Raw genomic sequence first — 26653 nt, forward strand, 5'->3', positions numbered from 1 at the left:
ATATCCTAGAGTTGGTGGGATTTTTTTTGAATAATTCATCTTTTGTTTCTAAATTACCACAAAATAATTTTCATAATTCTAAGTTTTGTCAAAAAAATTCTATAATTTTCAATTGTTCAAATAAAGTTGGATGGAGGAATGACCAATATAAAAGTTATAGATTTCGATGGGTTCTACAACTTTCTTGGTGACAATTTTTTCATTTGAAATCATTTACTATTACAAAATTCTATTGAAAAGCTCTCGTATTTTAAAAATTCAAATATTTGAATTGTTCGAACAATGTTGAATGGGAAAATGACCAGAATAATAGTTGTAGGTCTATATGAGTTATTTTATTCCATATATTTCTTTCTAATTTCTGGATATTGTTAGATTGGGCATATCCCTTCGTATTGTTTTCATTCTACCAATAAAAGAAAAATGAAATATTTATTTATATTAATTCATCTTTATTACATACAACCTATTACTATGCAGACCATGGCCCAAATCGGCCCATCTAAAAACCCTAGACTACCCATTCCTCTCTCTCCCTATCTTCCCTCTCCCTCCGACCCTCCCTCAACCGGACAGCCGCACATCTCTCTCTCTCTCTCTCTCTCTCTCATGCTCTCATGCGCGGATCGAGCGCGGGGGCGCGGCGCCTCTGACGGCGTGGCGGATCCGACGGCGAAGCAGGGCCTAGAATCCGGATGGACGCAGGGTGCGGCACCTTAGGCGGCGACGCTGCGAGCCGGGTCTCTCCGGCAGCAGCACAGCGATGTTCGGTCCCTCCAACGGCCGCACGGTTGCGTAGGGTTCCTCCGGCAGCGGTGTGGGTCCTAGAACCCTGATGGGCGCGGTCGTCCACGGTAAGTCAGCTGCTCCTGCCAACCCATCTGCTGCTGTAGACTACTTGCTGTTGTTGCACTGTTGGTGCGCTTGGGTTGCTGGGTTAGCGGCCGGTGTTTGAAGGTGCTCCTGTTAATCTGTTATAGCCACGCTTATTAGTAGTGAGTTGGAGCTCTTGATTTGCAGTAGTTCTCAGTCAATCGATTAAAGAGTTTTGCTTAGCAGTGAGTCCCTTCTGTAGGCAGTTTGCCTTGGCGCTCAAATTTACAGAGAGGGAGACAGTAAAAGCTGTAGGATTCGAGCCGTGGTCTTTTTTTTTTGTTTTTCATCAATGTAATTTTTTTCTTGCTCAATTTGTTATGGATATAGATGTCTTGGTAAGCAGCGACACTACTTGGATGCAGCCTGTTTGTTCCTCAGACTTGTCATGTGTTCAGTTACAACAGCCTCTCATAATTAAACCACCACGTCTTTGTGAGTTTCCTGCCTGCCTCTCCTTGTTGGTCCCTGTTTAGTCCCTACAGATTCACTATAAGATCCTATCATTTTTTTATTGGCCTTTGTTACCATTTAATTTGGAGATGTTTCTTCCTCATTATGTATCGAAGATGCAGTGTGGTACAATACTTCTTCTTGCTAGGGAATTTATATTTGATAAACAAAGATGTTTGTTTTTTAGTTATGAATCAAAGCTGCAGTTGTGGCACAGCACTGCTTTGCTTGGTAGGCAATTTATAATCAGAAGAAGTTTCAACAGGGACATTGTAAATCTTGGAAGTACAGAGTTATAAAGTACTACTGCCAGTTTCTACCTTGAGTAGATGAATCTTGATTTTCATGCTTTATCTAAAAATCTATAAATTACCACTAGTATGTAATTTACAAAGACTAAATGAAAAATAGACTTCACCTATATTCAAAAACTAAATATGGGTGATGTCTAATTTTTATTTAGTGTTGTATAGTATACGACAGATGCTCCAAGGTTTACTAACTCTGGTAGGCATTTCATCGTTATTGACGACGTATGGGATATAAAATCCTTGCAAGCATTAGAATCAGCTTTGCATCAGAAAGATAATGGAAGTAGAGTTGTCAAAACTACTTGAAATCTAGAAGTTGCCAGTGGCGATGAAGATTACCAGCTTGGCTCTCTTTCACATGATAACTCAAAGCTCTTTTACATGAGGCTAAAGGTAGTGTCTGACGCTAAAGATTTTTACCGGCAGGACTTACACCGGCAGCAGAAGTCTGTCGCTATAGGTTTTTAGCGTCAAATTGTCTGCCCCTATAACTGCTTTTGCCGTCAGATCATCCATCGCTAATTTTAGTGTTGTGGTGTAGTGTTGCTTTACTAACAGATAAAGAAAGAAAGGCTCTACCAAAGGTTATATGATTAAGACCAATGTGGAAATATCGAGAAAAAACATGGTCTTGTAGGGCTAGGTTTAAACCAAAATTTATAGAAAGATTAAAAGATTCCCTAAGTGTAGCTAAAAGTTCATTATCTTCTTGATTAAAAGATAGAACCTCGGCTATAGAAAAGGGTTGGTTTTGACCTATCGTAATCAACTCTGGACACAGATCATAATTAAGGGCAGGACTTGTTGACTCCCATGGTCTATGGCTGGTCTCCGAAGGTACAAAAAATTCAATAATAGGTATGGAGTTTGAGTTATCCATGGAAAAAATAAAAAGATAAAAGAATAAAAGTATAAAAGTATAATACAAGATAATAGCAAGACTTAAAATTATCTCAGCAAACTGTCTTTCTCCCCGGCAACGGCGCCAAAAATGCTTGTTGATATTGGTAACGCAATAACGAAATGATCCGCAAGCGCACGGATATCGGTGAGCATTTCACCCGGGAGGTTATCCAGAGTTATCGTATTTATATTTTTACCACTAAGAGAAAGCGTGCATCTGACTAACCAAATCTATTGCTACTACCCTTTAGGCTACAAAGAATGTTTCTCGATGTGACTGATGTATAGAGAAGACTGCAACCGTAGTCTCGTTCTAACCTTGGTAAGGATGATCTACTGTTCTATTGGGGAAGCTTACAGAATCTAGACACCACAAAGGATGTTTGACCCGCACCTATAAACCCTACCCTTCCTGCTAACAAGATGTGGGCTGCAAAGGTAACTCGGAAATGTCACGTTCCTCGTTACTACCACGGTCCAGCTAGTCAGGGGATATCTATGAGTACCCTAGCCCAAACACCACGTTTACGCTAGCAATGATTACTCTAAACTCAACCGGAAGAGATTAAAGTAAACTCATAAACCAAAGAACAATAAAACAAGAACTTACTAGAATTAGAAGTCGAATTACTGAAGAATCCTAGGAGCAAGCCTTGGGTTAGGAGACTTGATCCCACAGGTACAACCTCGAAGTAGACACCGACAGGCCGGGCTTCCTCCGATCTACACCTCCACTCTATCTCTCTCAATCTAGTAGAAACTAGAAGATCTAATTCTACTCACATTGGATGCTAAGCCTAAAAGAAATTTTATTTAGAGGAGAGGTATTCCTTCGAGGGCTCCTCTCAACTCTATGATGAACTTGTTCTCCTCCAGGGGCCAGGGGGTCTGGTTTTATAGTCCCCTCAAGTGAATATGGGTCGTTAGATCAAACCGACATTGATTGAACAGTTATCCTTGATCCTTTAGGTCGGTGGAGCGTAATCCCCGAAGAGAGTCCTGATTGGACTCTAGGTCAGGGCGGGCGCCCAAGGGGGGAGGGCGGGCGCCCTGCCCTTGGGCCCGATCGCCTTCCCGTTCGTTCCCGTGGCTTCTGGAGTCTTCTAGATGATAGAAAATTGCGTGGCACGTTAGTATCTCTATGTAAACCCGACGTGTGGGCCTTTCTTCCGTATTTCCTGATAGCCCCCTGCAGAAATAGACAAACACCAAAACTCGTGGAATTCTGTCAGACAAAACCCTAAGTCTGGGTGTTGGTTGCATTTGGATCCTTTTCTTTATTTATTTGATGATTATATTTGGTACTTAAGGACCGTCAACAGAAACAACCATCAAAAAAGTGAGAAGTGACAATGGAAGTGAATTCAAGAACACAAGAGTTGATGAGCTTTGTGATGAATTTGGTATTGGACATCAATTCTCGGCCAAGTATACTCCACAATCAAATGGTCTTGTTGAGAGGAAGAATAGAACCTTGATTGGCATGGCAAGATCAATGTTGAGTGAGTACAATGTGAGTCATTCGTTTTGGGCCGAAGCCATCAACACGGCTTGCTACTATAGCAACCGACTCTATTGTCACCCAATGATGGAAAAGACACCTTATGAGCTCTTGAATGTTAGAAAGCCCAATATTGCATACTTTTGGGTTTTTGGTTGCAAATGCTACATATTGAAGAAAGGCACTAGATTGAGCAAATTTGAAAAGAAATGTGATGAAGGTTTCTTGCTTGGTTACTCCACTACTAGCAAAGCTTATAGAGTTTGGAATTTGGCTAGTGGTACTCTTGAAGAGGTGCATGATGTTGAGTTTGGTGAAACCAATGGCTCTCAAGAGGAAGGTGAAAATCTAGATGATGTGAGAGGCACTCAATTGGCCGATGCAATAAAGAACAAGGATATTGGTGATTTAAGGCCTAAAGAGGTGATTGATATTGAAGATGACAAAGATCAAGTGCTTCCTACCTCTAATGTGCAAGCAAGTGGTTCTCATGATCAAAAGTAAGCTAGTACAGGTGGTACACAAGTGCAAGATCAACAATCTAGTACATCATCTCATGATCAACTAAGTGCAAGCAATCAAGTGCAAATACTTCAACCAACCAATATTGCAAGAGATCATCCATCAGATCATATCATTGGTGACATTCAAAGAGGAGTGCAAACTAGATCAAGACTAGCATCATTTTGTGAGCACATCTCCTTTGTGTCTCACATTGAGCCAAAGAAGATTGATGAAGCTTTGGGAGATGTTGATTGGGTTAATGCTATACATGAAGAGCTCAACAATTTCAAGAGAAATCAAGTATGGGAATTAATTGAGAGGCCTAGTGATCATAATGTCATTGGTACTAGATGGGTCTTTTGCAACAAACAAGATCAAGATGGGATACTTGTAAGAAACAAAGCAAGATTGGTAGCACAACGATATACTCAAGTTGAAGGTCTGGACTTTGGTGAAACATATGCCCCGGTTGCAAGATTGGAAGCAATTAGGATCTTGTTGGCCTATGATTGTGCACATAACATCAAGTTATATCAAATGGATGTGAAGAGTGCATTTCTCAATGGCTGTATCAATGAAGAAGTATATATTGAACAGCCTCCCAGTTTTGAAGATGACAAGAAACCCAACCATGTTTACAAGCTAAGAAAGGCATTGTATGGTTTGAAGCAAGCACCAAGAGCATGGTATGAAAGATTGAGAGATTTCTTACTCTCTAAAGGTTTCAAGATGGGCAAGGTTGACACCACTCTCTTCACCAAGATGATTGGCAAAGACTTGTTTATGTTGCAAATATATGTTGATGATATCATATTTGGATCAACCAACCAAGAATTTTGTGAGGAGTTTGGAAACATGATGGCTAATGAATTTGAGATGTCAATGATTGGAGAGCTTACTTACTTCCTTGGTCTTCAAATCAAGCAATTGAAGAATGGCGCATTTGTGAGTCAAGGTAAGTACATAAAAGACATGCTCAAGAAGTTTGACATGGACGATGCAAAATCAATTAGCACTCCAATGGGAACAAATGGAAGCCTATATAGTGATACAAGTGGAAATATGGTGGATCAAAAGTTGTATCGGTCTATGATTGGAAGCCTACTCTATGTGACCACATCAAGACCAGATGTCATGTTTAGTGTATGCATGTGTGCAAGATTCCAAGCCTCACCAATAGAAAGTCATTTGAAGGCAACAAAGAGAATATTGAGGTACTTAAAGCATACACAAAATGTTGGTTTGTGGTATCCCAAAGGTGCAAAGTTTGAACTCATAGGATATTCTGATTCGGACTATGCGGGATGCAAAGTTGAAAGAAGAAGCACATCGGGCACATGTCAACTATTGGGAAGATCACTTGTCTCATGATCATCCAAGAAGCAAAATAGTGTTGCACTATCAACCGCCAAAGCGGAGTACATTGCGGCCGGTAGTTGTTGTGCACAAATCCTATGGATGAAGGCAACCGTGAAAGACTTTCGAATCAACTTCAAGCAAGTGCCATTGCTATGTGACAATGAAAGTGCTGTGAAGCTCACCAACAATATGGTTCAACATTCAAGAACAAAGCACATAGATGTCCGCCATCATTTCATAAGACATCACCAACAAAAAGGGGACATTTGCATTGAGAGTATAGGCACTGATGATCAACTTGCCGATATATTCACCAAGTCACTTGATGAGAAGAGGTTTTACAAGCTAAAGAATGAATTGAACATACTTGACTTCTCAAATATGTGTTGATGCACCCCCCCCCACTATATGACATGCGTCTCCTTCGAGCAAAGCAAGGTATAGTTGATTGACATGTCATTCATTCTTTGCTCAGGACTTGTTTAGCATATCTATTCATTCCTTACATGTCTTAGGCTCATTCATGAAAATCAAATGAATTTGATGCTTGTATGGTACCACTATTGCTTCTATGCTTGACATGATCTAGTGGTAGCATATGACATGTTTGTGGGCTTGCAATCCTAGTGTTTGATCTAGAATATGAGCTATAAGTGTTTAACTCAACATGGTATAAGATAACCCTTATTTGGAGGTGTGAAAAGCTTGTCCTTGGATCAAACCAAGTTAAATATCTTAGGCAAGTAATCTTGATTGGACCAATTTGGAAAAATAATCTCACTTCACATAGTTTTACACTAACCTATCTAAAATTTGAGCTCACCTTTTGTGGTCATTAATGACAAAGGGGAGAGAATTTCCCAAAGATTTGCTAAAGGTGGAGAGAAATTACAAAAGAAGTACAAAGATAGGGGAGTAACATGATAAAAGAAGGGGATCAATTAAAATTTTAAAGCACACAAGTAGGGCGAGCAAGCTCATAAACTTGTATGTTGCATTTGAATGTGCATCACATATATTTGCTTGCATTTGCATTAGCTTTAGAAGCTTTCTCTTTGATACCTTGCTTGTGTGGTGTATGCTAGTTGTAAGTATGATTGATGAAATGAAGAACTAGCATGCATAGGTAGTGTAACTAGACTTTTAGTTGCTTCACAAGTGGTACTAGATCTTGTTTATAATGTTGATCTCACGTGGTGTTCTAGTTTTGTGAATGCCTAGTTACTAATGGTGTCAAGGATGGTGTATATTGGCAACTCCGATTGGTATCACGCTTCAAAGATCCATTCTTTACACCTTAGCATCATTTCTTAGAAATTGACTCTTATATTTTCTATTCAAGCATATGTGCAAGCATTCAAATCCAAACTCTTAGCACATATGTAGGGGGAGCAATTGCTACCAATTTGGGTTTATGAAACTTGTCCATAACCTTTGCACATGGTAAAATGCTTGGGCAAGAAACATGAATCCAAACAATTTTATTGAAAATCTTTATAAAAGGGTTGTCATCAATTACCAAAAAAGGGGAGATTGAAAGCCCTAGTTTGTTGTTGGATAATTAATGAAACCCTAGTACTAACCTTTATACTAAGTGTGTGTAGACTTAATGAGGTTAGTACATGCCAAGTGATGGAGCAAGTGATGATCATGGTGATGATGGTGATGACCACAAGATGATCAAGTGCTCAACTTGGAAAAGAAGAAAGAGAAAAACAAAACCCTATGGAGATCAAGGCAAAGGTATTGCTTAGGGTTTTAGTTTTGGTGATCAAGACACCATAGAGGGTGTGATCACATTTAGGATAGATAGCTGTGCTATAAAGAGGGGAATTCTTTGGCTAAGTGGTTATCAAGTGCCACTAGGTGTCATTGTTCATGTGCATGTATTTAGAACCTAGTGAGCTAACTTAACTCCTTCGAAGAAAATGTTTGTGAAAATGCTAACACACTTGCACATGTTGGTACACACATGGTGGTGTTGGCACACTTTAAGAAGGAGGTGGAGTTTGAAGGGTAGAGAGGGGTTTGGGTTTCTCTCTCCCTTTGGTGATTTGGTGCTTTTGAGAAAAAGAAATGCATATTTTCTGTTGCACTAATGGAAAGTTTGGAGAAGTCATTGGAGTGTTTCTCACTGAAAACACTCACCGGAAGCTCTGACCATGGCACCGAACGCTGAGCCTGCGCGTCCGGTGTGCTGTCAGTCTCTAGTTGAGTTAGAAGCAAGCACCAGACGCTAAGCACCGGACGCGGGCTAGTCCCTGTTCTTGTGTCCGGTGTGACTTGACATCAGCAGTGTGACTATGAGTGTTTTTGACTGAGAGCACCAGACACTTAGGAATGAGTCCCGTGGCTGCGTCTGGTGACCATGCGCATTTTGACAACCTCTCTACGTACGTGATCAGTGTGCACTAGACGCGTCCGGTATCTACTTGACCGCGTCCGGTGGTTCAAATTTGACCATTAGATATCAACGTGCGAGGTTCGATTAGCTGACATGTGGCTAGATCTGGAGCACCGAACGCAGGGGTTGAGCGTTTGGTGGTCAACTGTTGTGCGTCCGGTGACCCCGTGCTTTGCCTAGTAGAAGAGCCAACGGCTCTATTTGTTTAAGGGGCTTATAAATACGTGTTGGCCGGCTTGGGGCTCACTCTCTTGGCAGTCTTGACTACTTGACATCCTAGTGAGCCTAAGCAAACACCTCCCACTCATCTCTTTCATAGATTAACCATCTTTGTGAGATTGGGAGTGATCCCAAGTGCATTTGCTTGAGTGATTGCATCTAATGGCACTTGGGGATCGATTTGGCTATGGTTTTCTTGTTACTCTTGGTGGTTGCCGCCACCTAGACAGCTTGGAGCAGCGGAGGAGCATTGGCACAAGTTGGTGATTGTTCGTGGCCATCTCCCGGTGAGTATGAGGGGTTTTGTGCCTACCCTGGCGGAGAGTCAAAGGCAACTTTAGTGGATTGCACGTGTCATTGAGCTACCTCACTTGTGGGTAGGTGTTGGTCGATACAACGGGGACGTAGTGTGCCGGCGAACCACCAAGTGTTGTCGATACAACGGGGACGTAGTGTGCCGGCAAGCACATGAACCTCGGGAGAAAAATCGGTGTCTCAATTGTGTTTGATTGACATTCTCTCGGTGCATGATTGTTCATATATTGGTGATTTTTCTATAAATTTGCTGGCACAAAAATGCGTTTTGCATAATTGGTGATAGTAAGAACTGAAATGCCAGCTACAAATTAAGAGAAACAATATAATAATAAGAAGTGCGTATATTTTACTACAAAACAGTGGGCACAGTATGATGTTTTATAGGAAAAGTTCATATACTTCTTATTATTATATTGTTTCTCCTAATTTCTAGTTGGCATTTTAGTTCTTACCACCACAGATTATGCAAAACATCATACTGTGCCCACTGTTTTGTAGGAAAACTTCTTGTACTTCTTATTATTATATCATTTCTCTTAATTTGTAGCTAGTATTTCAGTTCTTACCACAACAAATTATGCACAACATCATATTATGCCTATTGTTTTGTAGAAAAAAGGCATGTGCTTCTTACTATAATATTGTTTCTCTTAAATTCTAGCTGGCATTTCAGTTCTTACCACCACATGTTATGCAAAACATCATACTACGCCCGTTGTTTTGTAGGAAAACTACATGTACTTCTTATTATTATATTATTTCTCTTAATTTCTAGCTAGCATTTTAGCTCTTACCACCACAGATTATGCAAAACATCATACTGTGCCCACTGTTTTGTAGTAAAATATACGCACTTCTTATTATTATATTGTTTCTCTTAATTTGTAGCTGGCATTTCAGTTCGTACTACCACCAATTATGCAAAACGCATTTTTGTGCCAGCAAATTTATAGAAAAAATTTATGTACTTCTCACTATTCTTTTACTATAAGTATACCCATTCCTTTCACTTACAGGCCCGAACATTAGCACAAAGAACATAATAGACTACTAATTTCATAATGAAAAGGGAGACAGTGCCTTCATGGCTAGAACTGTTGCTTGCGGCACAATTCTTTACGACTTGTGCAAACCATCTTCTTGTTAGTCGCAATGAGTGTAACCTATTTTGCACTCAGTGCGAGGCTACACCAACTGCTTTATGCAACCATTGCCGTTCAAGTGATCATTCCACTCATCATGTAATCCAGGTAAGAAATGTGCAGTTATGTAGTCAATGGAAAGGTAAAGCATAGCATATATACATGTCATACAATTCAAAACTTTATGATTGGGATTTTTTCTCTTGTTGCTTCTTATTATGTCACCTCATAATTAAGAAATGTTATAAAACTTTACATATGTGTTGTAGATTTAGGTGTATAGAAATATATTTCATTCATAGGCCATGCATCCTTGGAGCAAGCACACATATGATCTATGAAAGTATGGTAGTAATTAAGTTTCAAATAATCGGATGTTTCAGATAAGGCGATCATCCTACCATGACGTTGTGAGGGTTTCAGAGATTGAGGACATCCTTGATATTAGCGATGTGCAAACATATGTAATCAATAGTGCAAGGGTCGTATTCTTGAATGAGCGCCCACAACTGCGTGCTTCTGGTGTCCCTATTTGTAAAGCACCTTCATCATCAACACATAGCTGCGAGACATGCAATCGTGCTCTACTTGGTGCTTTTCGCTTCTGTTCTCTTGGATGCAATGTAAGTTATCACAAACTACCTAATGATGTTATTTTCTAGAAAGTACAAAATTAAGAAATAAGTTTCATAATTAATGGATTGCATATATCTAATAAACTCCTTATCTTTTACAGCTTAGAGGCATAAATATGGAAAGGAGTACGCCAGCCATGGTTGAAAACAACCCTCAATCTGATATTAAGAATCATTTGACTATTGACAGTGTTGGTTCAAGTACTACAAGTGACAAAGACAGCTGCAATGACAATAACAACGAAGAACCACCACCGAAAAGGGTTGCTCGTCACCGACGCAAGGGAATTCCCCAACGTGCACCGTTCTTCTAATGTGAAGCTCATGACAATATCCATTGAATGTTGGCCCTAATAAGATGAGAGGATATTTGTAATGAGTAAAATAATGAATGAATGAATGAATGAATGAATGAATGAATGAATGAATGAATGAATGAATGAATGAATGAATGAATGAATGAATGAATGAATGAATGAATGAATGAATGAATGAATGAATGAATGAATGAATGAATGAATGAATGAATGAATGAATGAATGAATGAATGAATGAATGAATGAATGAATGAATCATATTTTGGGTTGATTTCTTGAAATTGTGAGCCTTTCGAAAACATTTTACTAGACCATCTAATGGTTGTTTCTTTCAAAGCATGCAATTGTTATACTGGAAGCACATAGTGTAGTCATAGCCTTTATCTCTCTTAAGTAGTTCTACCTCGAGGTTTACTTCAAATCACGAAGAATATGTGATAAGATTATGTGGTATCATGACCCGTTGTTGCACTTGGTTGGTCATTAGCATCATGTGCACAATCATAATCAAAAATCCATATTTGCAATACTAGTTCAGTTATAGATGCAGATTTTGGCTCTCGTGTGTATCAATGGATAATACATCTGAACCTACAAGGCAATCCATCCTACCATGTTACATTGCCTATCATAATATGAAAATGCAAGATTTTGAGCTAGGCGTGAACCTTTCGCCATGGCTCCACGTGGTAGGCAAATGTAGCACACTCTATGTGACTTGGAACCTTAGATGCCTAAATCCACTCACCCTCGCTCTACCACTCTTAGCCTTGTCATAACAATCATGAGCATCATGTTTCCTTATACGTACCTTGTACTCATAGGAGTTGAGGCACCCAAGGAGGTCACTCTCAAGACCAACATTGACTTTGTTCCTAAGACCAAGCCCATTCACCCAGCCCATAGAGTATCAACTCAAGCCCTAAGAATATGTTTCTCTTTTATAATGGAATAACTTGATATGAGCTAGTTATTGCACCCTATGTATATATTATGACTAGGATCAACTGAGAACATAGTTGAGCTTTTACCTTGATGATTAACTTCCTATACCTTGCTCTTTCCTTCCTAGTATGTGTTCAATGCTTGCTTTCTTAGATACGATTGAAGTTGAACTCATAATTGTTTCTCATGGTTTGTGTGCCATATGAGTTGCTCAACTAGTAATTGTTGGTGGTCCTTAACTCCTATTTCTAACCACCAACACTCACATAAAATTTGCACAAATGAACATCAAACTTAGAATTAGGACTTATAACTAATGAATTCCATGAGTTCTGGTGATTTACCATTTGCAGGAGGACATGTCGGGAAAACACAAGAAACGTACCAAATGTACACAAAGAACTTAGCAAAACAAACACCCGACATGAGCCTAAGGGGAGAAGGCCCACTTACCAGGCAAATCATCATGGCCTAGACAAGTAGACAAAAAAGGCCAAAACCCGTATCAAAATAACTCCAAATGGAACCAAACTTTGCAAGACCCATCTAGAGGCCCAAGAAAGGCAAACCACCAAAGATGGGGCTATTTGGACCCAGTTCAGGTGTGGTCACATCCTTGGTGCGCCCGCAACCCTACTAGGCTATACCTCGGGCCCATCTTTGGTTAGGCGGTGCCATCAGATCTCCTGATGATGGTGTGGGTGTGGTCTCCTCCAAATATTCCCTACAAATCATCATTTTTAGGTTAGTTTGGTGCATTGATGAGGGAATATGTCATTGGATTATTCCTCCTCTCCACCTATAAAGGAGGCCACCCCCACCTCATTTCAAGACACCACAAGGAATAGCTTCACTTTAAATTCCAAGATGTAGTAGTAGGATAGCTCTAGTTGAGAGTTTGGGAGTTGTCGCAAAAAAAGTTGAGAGCTAGGGAGAGATGCTCAAGTTTTGGAAGAGCCCTCGAAGTTCTGGTATAATCTTGTATCGGTCCTTTGTAACATTCAAATATTTCATATATTTATCTTCTCTAGTTACTTGAATATCTTTCATGGTTATCAGTTCATGCCTTAGTGGAGTAGCTAAGTATGGTTAGTATAGTGGTTTTACAGCTTGAAATTAATGGGATTTCTGTTTGACCGAGTGCTCTAGTTATCATATGTGGCTAGAGTAGTAATCCATAGTGTAGACATGGTGTCTAGACTATAAGTTACCTGAGGTTGCACCCAACCCTATGGATAGTTGTGGTAGCCCTGAAGGTGACAGCTTTGACCAGGCCTTTGTAATCCACCACATTTGGGTTGGTGTTATCGTAGAGCTTTTGGCAGCCTTCCCCAAATCACACCTTCCTAGTCTTTTTGAGAATTAAAAAGATACTGCTGCTTTCTTAGTCTTTTTGAGAATTAAAAAGGTACTGCTGCTCCAAAATTAAGATTCTTAAAATGTAGGGATAGGGAGAAAGTGGCATTAGATTGCCAAACTCCTTGAATATAATCCAATGGAAGAACATAGATAGAGTAGAAGAAAATCATGTACATTTGAGGAAATGCATGGGAAAATTTCCATAATATTAAAGCTAATAATAGATATTCTTCAAAATTTAGAGGAGTTCATCCATTATAGAAGAATCTATGGTTGATCTTTTGCTCAAAATATAAAGGGCTATGGCACTACCACAAAATCGGCAAACACTATCAGTTCCAAAAGCTCATCACTGCCAGACTTTGGAACAATTGTGTTGTCCTACTGATACGCATGGGCTTGTACTATTGGTACTACAACCGGTAGTGATGGGCCTTTCAAAAACAAAAACCGGAGCACCCATTGGGTCATCGCCTGCTGCTCCAACACTAGACCTAATGCATTCAATAAAAATTTGGGATTAGGGAAGTATAGACCAATATCGGGTTGTGTTACTAACCAGCAGTGGTAATTCTTTGTTATAGCTAGTAGGTTTTAAAATACGGTAGCAATACTCATTTTACTTCTATACATGTAGTGATACTTCACTTACTACCAGATTCAAAATTTCGACAGTAATGGGTTGAATAGGAATTGTGGTTTCTGTAAAAGTGTGTAGAAGTTTTTTCCATGTCATTCTTAGGTCCCGTTTGATAGCTCTCCTTCCAGCTCTTGCAAAGAAGCCCTACCAAACAATTTAGTAGGAGGGTCATTTGGAGCTGTTTTTTAGTGAAAAGAAAGAAGGCTAAGTTGTGTTGGAGGAACCTTCGAGGAAGAGTCCTACAAGATTGAGCTAATAGATTTTTCTTTTTTCACCAAAAGAACCTTTATTTATATAGTATGTCCTTGAAGGACTCAATTAAGAGAAAATGGTTAGTCTTTACATAACTGCCCTCAAAAAGATCCTTATGGAATCTGGGGCAACTACAGAAACCAGGGCAACTAAGCAAATTTCACTACCCTATGTTTTACATAAGGGAACAAGGTATATCACCCTCTAGCATCCCGTAACTTCGCTACAACTTTCGTGCTTAGATCTGAATTTTGACCTTATTTTGCCTCCCTGCGGATGAGATGATAGCATTGTTCATGGGGCGTTCTTCGGAGCAGAGGCTGGTCGGCGTGTCTGCTCATGGACGCATTCAATGACCTTACTCAAGGAGCCAAGGGGAGCCCCAGCGACATGCACCTCGCGTGCTGATCCTTTGATTACAGTGGATGACACGTGGTGTCCATCGGCTCAATGGGGGCACACCCGAGACAGAATGAGACCATTGTGCATCCAATTGTTTTTCCCTTGCATCGTATGAATTTTTTCTGGTTTTCTAGATTCGCTTAAAGCTAGTCTCAATGTATGTTTCATAGAGTGTCATGCACATTAAATAGGGTGCCACGTAAGTAAAATTACTGACATGCATGTGGCTCGGTTACCTAGTTTATAGTTTTAGTAACTTTACAGTCTCGATAACTGTGTCATAAAACTATGCAATAAGAAAACCACGAAGCACTCTTGCAATGCTCGGATTGTTTTGCTTCTTAATCTTAATCTTAAGTAATTAAAATTTTGCTAACAGAACAGCCGCCAGTATTTAATCTCGAACATAATCTACCGACTAGACGCGGTTTAGTTGGCGCTGGACGAATTGATGAACTTATCATCCTTTTTAGGACAACCGTGGCAATAAATCGTCACATGCACATGCATATGCATGCAGTACTTGCATTGCATCGCTGCATCAAAACGTTACCAATCAATTCCACCGCACAATTCCTCCATGTGCCCTCTTTTTTTATCAATCCATCCAATTAATAATTTCCAGTTAATTTTTTTTAAATTAAATCTAATTAATCCACTCAAGTAACCAAATTCAATGTACACTAGAAATCCTCATTTCTTTCTCTATGTCACGCCGCGCACCGACGCACGCACGCACGGACGGCACGGATCATCAATTGCTGTTGAACGCAGAGCAGACGTCCCTGACCTCGCCGGCGTCGTCGTCGCCGGTAATGGCGCCGACGGTGCCCATCTTGACCATGGCGGCGGCGAAGTCCCGCTGGAAGCTGCGCGCCGAGGCGCCCAGGTACGCGTCGACGAGCGCGCGGGTGGCGTTGCTGTTGGCGAGCGCGGCGTCGGAGGCGATGACGGCGAAGCCGGAGCGGATGTTCCGGAGGATGGAGTCGTCGAAGTCGGTCTCGCTGCCGCGGTCCAGCGGCAGGCGCGTGTTGAAATCCCCCGGCGGGCACCGGGCCTTGAGCTCCGCCACGAACGGCGCCGGGATCGACGGGTCGGCGCCCGTCCCGCCGCCCGGCAGCGGGTAGCTGTACAGCCGGTCCTTCACGAAGAAGCACGCCGTCGTGCCCACCGTGTGCGCCGCTGCGGCCGGTCTCGTTTCAAGTGTCAGTGGTAGGCCGGCGGCGTGCCGGCGTCCATGTCCATGCACGTGAAGTGTGAAGGTATACACACCTGTGAGGAGGACGAGGTCGCGGTCGTCGAGGCCGCTGGCGGCGAACCGTGATCGGAGCACGCTGATGGAGTCGCCGGCGTCGGGAAGCACGTCGGCGTCGCGGAGGTTGGAGGTCAGCCCGTCGCGCCGCCCCGTGGGCACGTCGAACGACGGCCCGCCCGTCTGGTTGGTTGGTTGGCATTTATTCCAATTCCCAGCGCGTCAGCTACGACGACTACTCTACGACCATCATCTACCTATATCCAGTTGAATTGCATGTTACCATGGCGACGGCGTCGCGCGCGGCGAGCGCGAGGATGTCGGCGCAGGAGACGACGCCGGGGCACTGGTCCTCGAGCTGCGCCTTGGCGGCGTCCACCACATCCTGGCCGCGGAGGCCCTGGTTCTTGGCGTTGTCCACCTCGGCGTCGTTGGTCGCGCTCCGGATCAGCACCGACGCGTCGCACCCCTGCATATATATATCGCCGGACGCCGGCCGGCGAGCACGCACACACACACACAGACAGACACGTAAAATAAAGCTAGTGTTAATTAATCGGCCGGCGGACTTGCTGGACAAACACACACACGTCGTGTCGATCGTACACCTTGACGAAGCAGTCGTGGAACTGGAGGCGGAGGAGCGCGGGGAGGATGGTGGGGTCGTTGCCGGCGGCGTCCTGGACGGCGGCGGTGACCGTGTCCTCGGCGTCCGGGCAGGAGTCGGAGTAGAACCCCACCTGGAGCTGGGCACTGCCAACTCCAACTCCAACAAGCAACAACAGCAAGAACGCCGCCGCCGCCGCCGCCGCCCCACCGGCTCTAGACGACACCACGGCACCGCGGCTGGCCGCCATTGATAGGTCCAAGAAGATGAGCTAGCTAGGAGCTAAAACCTGCTGGCCGAGGCCCGCCGGATCGATGGACTCTAATGCTTGACTCGGTGAATGGACAGCATGGCTAGCTAGCTGTGGATGGACTGCTTGTCTTGAGGAATGTCGTCTTTATACACCACAGTTCACCAGGGGACAAGGAAGACGACGATGGCACACGGACACTTTGAGTCACTGACATGGAACAAGTGTGCATATAGTTTATTGGAGGAAAAAACTGCTTGCTGGAGGATCATCTCACTCCCATGTACGATTTGTGGCTTGGCTTCCATGTATTGTTGCTGGACTCACGCAGCAAGAGTTTGTATTGTCATTGCTGTACAAATTCATTCCCCTTTGAAACGAGCAGTTTTGCTCGCTCGCCGTCATCGGCTTTTCCACCATGAATCCACGATGCTGTAATTTTGGGAACAGTAAAACCCACGGGCTCATCTACTGACGCGGCGGCGGCTGGCCTGGGACAGCGTGTACCGTCGGTTTCTCCAGCCATTTTACTCCCGTGACTGCGTGCAGAAACACCGCCACCGTCTGCAGTGCAAGTGTAACTTTGTCCCGGCCTGCCTTCATTCATCCGCGGGAGATCTCAATGTGCAAATGGTAGCAAGAGACCAAGAGGAGCAGCCTGATGTATGTAAAGCTTCTGCCCCATTGGCTGCTTTCATGTGTAGTAGGGCCCAATCAGTTTTAGTTATCTTGTCTAAAAAAAAGCAACTTTTCCAAACAAGACATGCCATTTTTCCTCAGAAAAGGAGATAGTTTTCAGTTTTTTCCTTAAAAAAGGTAGTCAGTTTCCTGCTATTCTTGTCAAAAATAGACCCTCCCACGTTAGTTACGGTTCATACTTTTGACCACATATGTGTTGGTATGGTAACTTGTGACACAAGGGTTGGTAACCTCTCTTGAGTAGTCTCTTTCCTGAACCCATGCATCCAACCATACACAACGGACTCTTTACTTTGTTTTCTCTTCAAGTTGTTGACCATGACGTCTATCCTCCTCTTTCAATGCTGTGTTTGCTATTGCAAAATATCTCCAAATTCCAGCAATTTCACTGTCATTTCTCTAAATTTCTTTTACACCTACATAGTAGTACATTTAAATTCATGGAGTCGCTTTTTCCGAATCCATGCAAGTTGTACAATAATCAAGGGATCTCCCCTCACATGTTACCTTCTCATCCCAATGTTGCTTGATTGCTCATATCAATGAGTCGTGAGCTCTAAGGACTTTGTATCAGACACGGATACACAGATCCAGTCTTCATAGCACCAGGTAAATGATGATGTTAAAGTCTTTTTAGGTGTAGAGATAGAGATTCTGACCCATGTCAGAATATATTCGCCTCCTAAACAACTTCATCGCTAGGCAAAAATCTGAGCTGTAGGTGTCTAAATTTGGGCGTCCAGGAACGCTTACGGTATTGGGCAAAGTTGCACACCCATGATCTGTTGCTAGAGGGGACAAATTCCCAAATGGTTGAAGATGAAGGATTGTTCTACATACCCATTGCTCTAACCTCTAAATAATCAGACCAGTATTTTTCTTTCCTTCCTCATAATTTCCTAAACATCCCTCCTGATGAGCGCCAGGCGATGTGTCCATGTACTATTCTTTGATTCATGAAGAGAGAAGGAGACCATGGGTGAGTAATTTTGAGTAGCAGTATAACACTATATGTACCACATACTACATTTCAATGACAAGTATATGTATGGACTCGGGTATTCTTTGCATAGCTACAGCTTCCGTGACTACGTGCAAAACACGCCACCGTCTGTAATGCAGCTCTTTGTCCCAGCCTGCCTTCATCCGCAGGAGATCTAAATGTGCAAATGGTAGCAAGAGCCCAAGATGGGGCGGCCTGATGTAGTAAGCTTCTGCCCCATTGGCTCATGGTAGTAGGGCTCAGTCTGTTTTAGTTAATTTTTTCTACAAAATGGAGGAGCTTTTTGAAAGGCACTGCCATTTTTCCTCAGAAAGACAGAAGGTTTTGTCATTCTTTTCTTATAAAAAATAGGTTGTTTCACCATGTCAGTTACCAAGTTACGGTTCATACTTTGTGCCAATGGTAGCAAGAGCCCAAGATGGGGCAGCCTGATGTAGTAAGCTTCTGCCCCATTGGCTCATGGTAGTAGGGCTCAGTCTGTTTTAGTTAATTTTTTCTATAAAAAGGAGAAGCTTTTTGAAAGGCACTGCCATTTTTCCTCAGAAAGCCAGAAGGTTTCGTTATTCTTTTCTTATAAAAAATAGATTGTTTCACCATGTCAGTTACCGAGATACACATCACAATGGCTTCTTTACATACCTTTTTCTCCTTGCTTTACATACCTTTCTCTCCTTGCTTCTCTTCAAGCTGTTGACCATGACATCTATCCTCCTCTTTCGATGCTCTATTCAGCAATCCTTAACGTCTCCTGGATTCTCTACCAAGTCCACAACCTCTCAAAGGGTTTGGGTTCTTAAACTCTATGAGTGGCTTAAGTGAGATGTGAGAATTGTTGAGAAAATAGACAATTTCCAAAATAAAACCAGCACATAAATCATGACAATCTCAAATACTAGCATGAGCATTGCTCGCATACTAATCAGATTAAGTGGCACGAACTTGGATCACGGGGTGTGTACCTTTCGGCTTCAAAGGGAAACGACGTCACAGGTGATGGAGACGTTGTTGTGATGGGGGTACAAAGTCGTCTATGAGTGGTGGAGGAACGTTCCCATTGAAGATTCTCGACGAGCCTATGGCAATGGAGACACGTCGTCTCGATGGAGCCTTCGAAAAACGAGCCATCATGGAAGTTAGAAGTAGTCGCATGAAAAGCGGTTCCCAAAAAAACTTTGTGCGTCCTCTCAAGGCAGGATCACAAGGAGGAGCTCTCCTGATCGCCGATGCACACGAACGGTCAAGATGGAGAGACTACAACAGCACACAACAGTAAGAAGATGATAAAACCAATTGACTACCTTGATTTTCTCCGATCCAAACTAGAAACTCCCAATAATAGTTCTAATATTGTGTGTCTTTCTCAAAAGAATTGGTACATGTATATAGGGTGAGGAACATCCTACCTTGACATCAAGTAGCAATATGGTACTAATTAATGTTTCATCTTCCAACTTTACTTATGGGCTTAAACACTAAAGCCCGTTAGAGAACACACATATGGCCTTTGAGATTTTATTAGAATTTATGCATATGGGCTTTAGTCAACAAAAACCGTGTACTCCTACTTTTGAAACAAAAAACTGAGAAAGATATATTAATAAAACATTTTTAAAATTTGAATTGCTAATTTTTTTTCCTTCCTTCTCTACTTCAAGATTTGAATTGCTAATAGAGTACGCCCCACGCTCTCGTTATATAACTTTTTATGCCAAATTATAAAGTCAGTGAACCGTCTCCCAAACTGGTCCGTTTATTTAAAAAGCATGTATCATCAGAAAGTTTGCCGAGTGTTGTCCGTGTATTATTTATTCTTTGATTCATGAACAGAGAAGCTTGGACCATGTGTGAGTAATTTCGAATAACCTGTTCGCCGAGCTGATTTTTTGGTTGATATTGATACTGATTTATTATGAGAAAAAATATAGTTTCATTACTAAAAAGTAAGTAATGCTGATAAGTTTAAGCAGAAATTATTTGCATACCTACTGCAGCTTCTTCGATAATAAACTCAGAAAACCCGAGCATGCATGGTACATACATAATAACTGCGTACTTACACCACGGTGTATATGAAAGGTCTAAGAGTTGCCTGCCAGTAGGGTGGTCACGTACATCAAGCTTTGTACTGTTGTGAACGTTGAACATTTTTCAACACGTATCCTACACTCCATGTGCCTCAAATCTCTTCAGGCGACCCGCTCCCACGCCCGTGCCCTATGCCCATGCGCTCGCGCTACCCCTGCCACCCCACGCCCATGCCCGCGCGTGCCCACACTCCACTGAAGGCAATCGAAGACGACGACTGTTGCGGCCTCTCCCTCTCTTTCCTCTCTAAATTTGGCGGGCATAGAAGGGGTACTGGGGGAAGATAGGCTGGCTAGGCAATGGAGATGGGGGCGGGCGACTCCAGGTCCTGGCGGTGGTGCAGGCAACCGGGCAAGGTCAGAGCGAAGGTGTCACGGCCGTGCTCGACATAGTTAAGAAGATAGTGGCGGTGTAAGAGGGGGAGAGAGGAAGAAGACGGCGGCCGCGGGCACACAAGAGTATCGTCAGAGCTCCGTGGCCACGCAGCGAGACCTTACCGCGGCACGGCAATGCGGTGGGGGTGGGTAGTGGCTGCGCGGACACAAGGGAGAAGAAGAGTAGTGCGTGAGCTACCCTAGCCACACTATGAAGATCTGACGGCTATGAATCGTCGCCTGGAATGAGGAGAAAAATCATGTGCCTGAACATAAGCAAATCCTATTTTACAAATTTTAATTGGTCAGTAATCCATCGATTCAGAGGAACTGGGAGTAAACCGAGATACATGAACTACTATGCAATCTAGATACTAGACAATTCAACATCTCTATAAGCAAGTTATGTTCAGGCACAAGATGGTCTCATGTTAATTCAGTATGCTACTTCACTCTACATACTACTACTAATTTTCTAACTCTTTTACAAACCACTACTACTCTGAATCCATCCACTCGGTATTTCCTCTCTAATTGCCTACTTGCCTTCAGCAAGAACACCAGAAAGAAGGAAACAATTCAGATTAGCTAGATCAAGGCAGGGGTAGAACGGCTAGGGAAGTGAGGCACCACAAGGGGTGCCCCTGTTCCTATCCCCTTCTTGTTCTTCTCTACAGCCTTCTCACCCATATTCTCACTGGCCTCCCGGGATGCTGCTTCTTCCGCCGCATCCTTCTTTTTCCTCGCATCTTCAGCTTCTGGCTGCTTAGATGATTCCGTTGCCTTCCTCGCCATAAAACCAAAGCAATCCAAGCCCAAGACCATCTTGATACTTGATTTAAGGATTTTGATTATGGATCCCCTTTCACTTCTTGAGCGCACTTGTTTTTTTTCCTGCTCCGTATCTCCTAGTTGTGGTTGTTCTTGAGCTGTGGTGAACTTTTGTCAGTGTTGGGTTGCTGGCTGCGAATTGTTTATATATATAGGGAAGGGACAGAGTCCTTGTGATGCAAGCTTTGTGGAAATTTCAAGGATAAGTGCAACACATTGACAAATGATGCTAACAACAAAGACTAGGGCCTTGTTTAGTTCACCCCGAAATCCAAAAAGTTTTCAAGATTACCCGTCACATCGAATCTTGCGGCACATGCATGAAGCATTAAATATAGACAAAAATAAAAACTAGTTACACAGTTTATCTGTAAATCGTGAGACGAATCTTTTGATCCTAGTTAATTTATAATTGGACAATATTTGTCAAATAAAAACGAAAGTGCTACGGTAGCGAAATTCGAAATTTTTTCGGAAGTAAACAAGGCATAGCTGTAGTGTAGTGGCCTAGTGGGAGTTGTTACCTTGGTGGGCAAGGATCTTCAAGAGTCCGACAAGGCACTGCAGTATTTCCTCTTTGGACTTTTTTTTGCATACTATTATTGTGCCATATTTATATAGCAGGGATTTTATTACAAGTACGTCGGACTTGTTGAAATTTATACTTTTCAAAGGTATCTGGAACATTACCAGAGCAATACTCCAAACAGCCCTTTTATATAATATAAAAGGCAAAATCTTTAACCTATGGATGAGTCTCACTGCACCCTCCTGCAAAATCTTTAACCCATGGATGAGTCTCAGTGTACCCTCCTGCCCGACCTTTCAAAAAGTCACTTTTTTTCCTATTCTTGTATCTCATGGTAGTTTTAATGTGAAATCCAAAACAAATAAATTGGACTACAGAGCTAAAGATGAAAATCATAGTATAAAACAAATGTGTCAAGATGAATCGTAGTATAAGGCCCTGTTTAGATTGGAGATGGAAATTTTTTGGTGAGGATGTCGGAAGGGGTTTTTAGAAACTAATAAAAAAACAAATTACATAGCTCATCAGGAAACTACAAGACAAATCTATTAAGCATAATTAATTTATCATTAGCACATGTGAGTTACTGTAGCACTTAAGGCTAATCATGGAGTAACTAGGCTTAAAAGATTCGTCTCACGTTTTTCAATCAAACTGTGTAATTAGTTTATTTTTTTATGTACATTTAATGTTCTATACATGTGTCCAAAGATTCGATGGGATGGACGAAAAAATTTTGGATGGGGAACTAAACAGGGCCTAAAACAAATGTGTGTTGCTCCAGGTAAGGACTTTTTTGCCCTGTAACAACCTGCCCTAGTTGGGACAGAGACGAGACCAGCCAGCAGGCAGGTCTTATGGAGAAATGAGTCAAACTGTGCATGATGCGTGGCAGCAAAAAGGTGTATATGTACTGTATAGAAGATAGAACCTTGATTTATCAAGGGAAAAAAGGGATAGAAACCTGGCGCATGGTTCACTTGGATGATTCTTGAGAAACAACACTCAACATGGACAGTTGGTTCTTTGAGATGGAAATAACTACTTCACTGATATGCATGCCAAATGTTGCATTGGGCACACATTTAAGCGTTTGGTTGAATGCCTTATTAAGATCCATGATGGCACACTGTGGTGAGGGCAACTCCTAGGTGCAACTTTTTTTTTAATGACAGTGTATCAACCAAGTTCATTTGCTGACAATGTTCCCATCTGGAAGTAGCTCATAGATCAAATTTTGGTTTGAGGTAATGTTCAAGTTTTCAAGTAGAGACAAAGAGTTCCATAATTGAGGGTGAAGTACCTTTCAGGGTCCTCCTGTTCTGTAAGTTCATCGGGTCAGTCTTGACTCTTGCCCAGCATAGCAACGGCCCCACCCCTAAATTTAAAGTTGAGTAGCACTAAGCACTTTTATCAGAAAAGGAAATCATACACAACATGCAGTGATGATTCATGGGTATCTTAAGAACTTACATTATGAACACACCCAACTACAGTACCCATTGCGTTGATGTGGCATGTGCACTCAGCACACTCAACTACAGTACCCATTGGGTTAACTCTAACATCAGTCATCTCTGTGAATACCCACCTGAAGGACAAAAGACAACACTGATTACTGAATACTGGAATCTACTAGAAAGGTACAAACTTAGGAAAGAAACATTCACTTCGTGCAGGAACAAGAAATAGGCCTGCTGTACTAACTTGTTAATCATTTGGATTCACAAATTCAGTGCAAAATTATCAAACTGAATGCAATCATAAAGAGAGCTGTAGGTTTTGGTAAACAAGATGGGACCTGGACCCTCTACCAAGTCAACACCAGTATCCTTAATACATGACAGGCGCAAAACTTAACTAGTATCATATATAATCTGCAAACTCAAATTGAGATCATGTGGCAACAGTTACTCATGCAACAGCAGCAGGACTGCAAATTTTTAACCAACTACTCACCATCAAAGAACTGCAGTATTGGAAACCATTATCAAAAAATGTAATTGGACATTATGTAAAAAGCTTGTTAAGGAAAAATAACAATATGTCGTATAAACATTATCATCAACTTCCTGAAAAGCACCAAACATTACTACACCAGGGGCCAAATAGGAATAAAAAACAGGATGTATAGTGGCAAAATACTTGAGCAAGAATTGGCTAATCTTAAACAAGAAAACATGAATAAAATGGATATCCAAGAAGTACAGAAATATTAAAATGTAAAATCGAACAGAACCAACAAATATTAAATTAACTGCACTATGTTAAAAAGAAAATGAAATATATATGCAAGGAGCCACTGCTGTTTTCAATGAAAATAAAATACTCCATATATCATTGCCCAAGAAAGTGCAGTAAATATCACATGTTTGGTAAATTATTAATAATTTTACAGAATTTGAGATCATGAAAACTCATAGCTTCATATTGTAGAACATGTAAAATATTTATTTGCACCATCGTAAAAGCAATGATTTTCTGCTTTCCTAAGGTTACATAGATGATAGATCCTTTCTTTATGCAACCAAATCAAGTCTGTTTTGGCAATTTAGTTAGTGTGATGATCAGTTGGCATAAATACATTAAAATTAATACATACCACTTACATGAGAAAAGATCACATTGATAAGCTCTGGGACTATTGCAGATGCCTAACTAATCCAGAATAATAAATCAAACATCTGTATCACTGCCATTCTCGAACTAAAATTGGATCATCACAAGTTGTGTCTTTGTTCCACTCTTTTTGTGCTTCTGAAATAGTAAGCTGCACCATTTGTTGCATTTCAGTCGACTGATGGATCATCACATCGTTGGAGACAAATGTCCGAACCGTTCCACCTATCTCTATCCAGCTACAGCCAGGAACCTTGCTGCCACACCTGTGTCTCATCACACTTCTTACTTTTGCAAGCTCGTTCCAAGCTCCTGCAGCAGCAAATGCATTGGACATAAGCAGATAATTTACTGCCTCACTTGGTTCCAGGCACAATAGCCTATCCGCAGCCCACTTTGCCAACTCGACTTTGCCCCGCATCTTACAGGCACCAAGGAAAGCTCCAACAATATCAGCATTGCTCTCACAAGAAAGCTTGATAACAACGTTGTAAGCATCTTCAATCCTGCCAGCTCTCCCTAAGAGATCAACCAGACAAGCAAGATGCTGCGGATTTGGATCGATGCTGTAGCCCCTCGTCATCATAAGGAAATATTGTAAGCCTTCTTCAACAAGACCAGCATGACTACAGGCAGAAAGAACTCCAAGGAAGGCAACGCCGTCAGGCTGTACACCATGTCGGAGCATTCTCTCAAACACATGAACTGCATCCTTAGAGAGTCCAAGGTAGGCGAAAGACGAAATCATAGAGGACCACGAAACTACATCTGGGTCGCAGATCATAGCAAACGTTTGCTTCGCCTCTCGAACAAAACCGGCCTTGCCGTACGCCGTGATAGCAGCGTTGGCCACCTGCAGAAACCCGTGCAGACCCCTCTTCACGGCGTAAGCATGAACCTGAGTAGCCTCGTTCGCTGCCGCCATGCCGGCGCAGGAGCTTAGCACGCTGGCAAGCGTGAGCTCATCCGGGGAGCAGCTCCCGTCTCTGAGCATCCGACGGAACAGCTCAACGGCGTCCTTGCCTCCACCACCAACCCGGCCGTAGCAGACGACCATCGCGTTCCAGGACACGACGTTCCTGACCGCCATCGCGTCGAACACCCGGCGCGCCTCGTCGACCCGGCCGCCGCACTTGGCGTACATGTCGAGCAGCGCGGTGGCGACCACCACGTCGGCGAGGAGACCCAGCCTGAGCACGAGGCCGTGCGCCATGGCTCCCATCGCGAGCAGCAGCCCCGCGTCGACAACGTTGTCGACGACGGCGGGGGGGTGGTGGTGACAACGGCGTGGCAGCGGCGGGCGGAGCAGGGCGCTGAAGGTGAACCCGTCGGGGTCGAGCCCGGAGCGGCGCGCGGCGGCGAAGAGCGCCCAGGCCTGGCGCGGGAGGCCGTGGGCGGCGTAGCAGGAGACCATGGCGTTGCAGAGGACAAGGTCCCTGCGCGGCGGCGGTGTTTCGTCGAACACGCGGCGCGCGTGCGCGACGAGGCCCGACCGCGCGTACGCCACGGCCAGTGCCGTCGCCACGCGGGTCTCCGAGGCGCGCCCGGACTTGAGGGCCAGCGGGTGCAGCGTCCAAGCTGCGCAGGCGCGCCGGTGGCCGGCGCCGCCGGAGACGGAGCTGGCGCGGAGTAGCAGGGCAACGAGATCGCGCCGCATCTCGTTCGTTCGTTCCAGAGCTGACAGGACGGCGGCGGGCGGTGGCCTCGTCGCTCATCGGTCATCGCTGCTGATGCGGACCATGGCGCCTCGAACGAACAGGGCCCCGACGAGCAGCAGGCAGAGGGTGCCCTGCCCCTGCCCCTGCCCCTGCTGCAGCCTGCACTCTGCAGGACAAGAACACGGAGCCGCCCGAGCTGGCGAGCAAGG

The 26653-nt window shown here is 43.0% G+C and overlaps 3 protein-coding genes across 7 annotated transcripts; 1 reads left to right on the forward strand and 2 right to left on the reverse strand.

Annotated features, from left to right (window-relative positions):
* Nucleotides 654-11070, forward strand: LOC110429887. Its single transcript, XM_021446606.1, has 4 exons — nucleotides 654-854; nucleotides 9862-10095; nucleotides 10371-10610; nucleotides 10724-11070. Exons 2-4 carry the CDS (start codon nucleotides 9907-9909, stop codon nucleotides 10934-10936), a joined length of 642 nt encoding a protein of 213 aa, XP_021302281.1. The 5' UTR covers nucleotides 654-854; nucleotides 9862-9906; the 3' UTR covers nucleotides 10937-11070.
* On the reverse strand, nucleotides 15098-19606 carry LOC8082794 (peroxidase 43). Of its 2 annotated transcripts, XM_002442921.2 has the most exons (4): nucleotides 16398-19603; nucleotides 16073-16258; nucleotides 15810-15972; nucleotides 15098-15719 (listed from the first exon to the last, which is right to left on the reverse strand). In XM_002442921.2, the coding sequence occupies exons 1-4, from the start codon at nucleotides 16644-16646 to the stop codon at nucleotides 15292-15294; spliced, it is 1026 nt and encodes a 341-aa protein (XP_002442966.1). In that variant the 5' UTR covers nucleotides 16647-19603; the 3' UTR covers nucleotides 15098-15291. The 2 variants fall into 2 exon arrangements, with proteins under 2 accessions (XP_002442966.1, XP_021301579.1); XM_021445904.1 differs by having other exon boundaries at nucleotides 15098-15972; nucleotides 16398-19606.
* LOC8084750 (pentatricopeptide repeat-containing protein At2g46050, mitochondrial) lies at nucleotides 21180-26653 on the reverse strand. 4 transcript variants are annotated; one of them, XM_021445756.1, is made up of 4 exons: nucleotides 24777-26653; nucleotides 23641-23758; nucleotides 23471-23545; nucleotides 21180-21736 (listed from the first exon to the last, which is right to left on the reverse strand). In XM_021445756.1, exon 1 carries the CDS (start codon nucleotides 26441-26443, stop codon nucleotides 24857-24859), a length of 1587 nt encoding a protein of 528 aa, XP_021301431.1. In that variant the 5' UTR covers nucleotides 26444-26653; the 3' UTR covers nucleotides 21180-21736; nucleotides 23471-23545; nucleotides 23641-23758; nucleotides 24777-24856. The 4 variants fall into 4 exon arrangements, with proteins under 4 accessions (XP_021301431.1, XP_021301432.1, XP_021301429.1 ...); XM_021445757.1 differs by lacking the exon at nucleotides 21180-21736 and adding an exon at nucleotides 23148-23379; XM_021445754.1 differs by lacking the exon at nucleotides 21180-21736 and having other exon boundaries at nucleotides 23148-23545.

The sequence above is a fragment of the Sorghum bicolor genome, chromosome 8 (genome assembly GCF_000003195.3).
Source record: "Sorghum bicolor cultivar BTx623 chromosome 8, Sorghum_bicolor_NCBIv3, whole genome shotgun sequence".
Classification (NCBI taxonomy): domain Eukaryota; kingdom Viridiplantae; phylum Streptophyta; class Magnoliopsida; order Poales; family Poaceae; genus Sorghum; species Sorghum bicolor.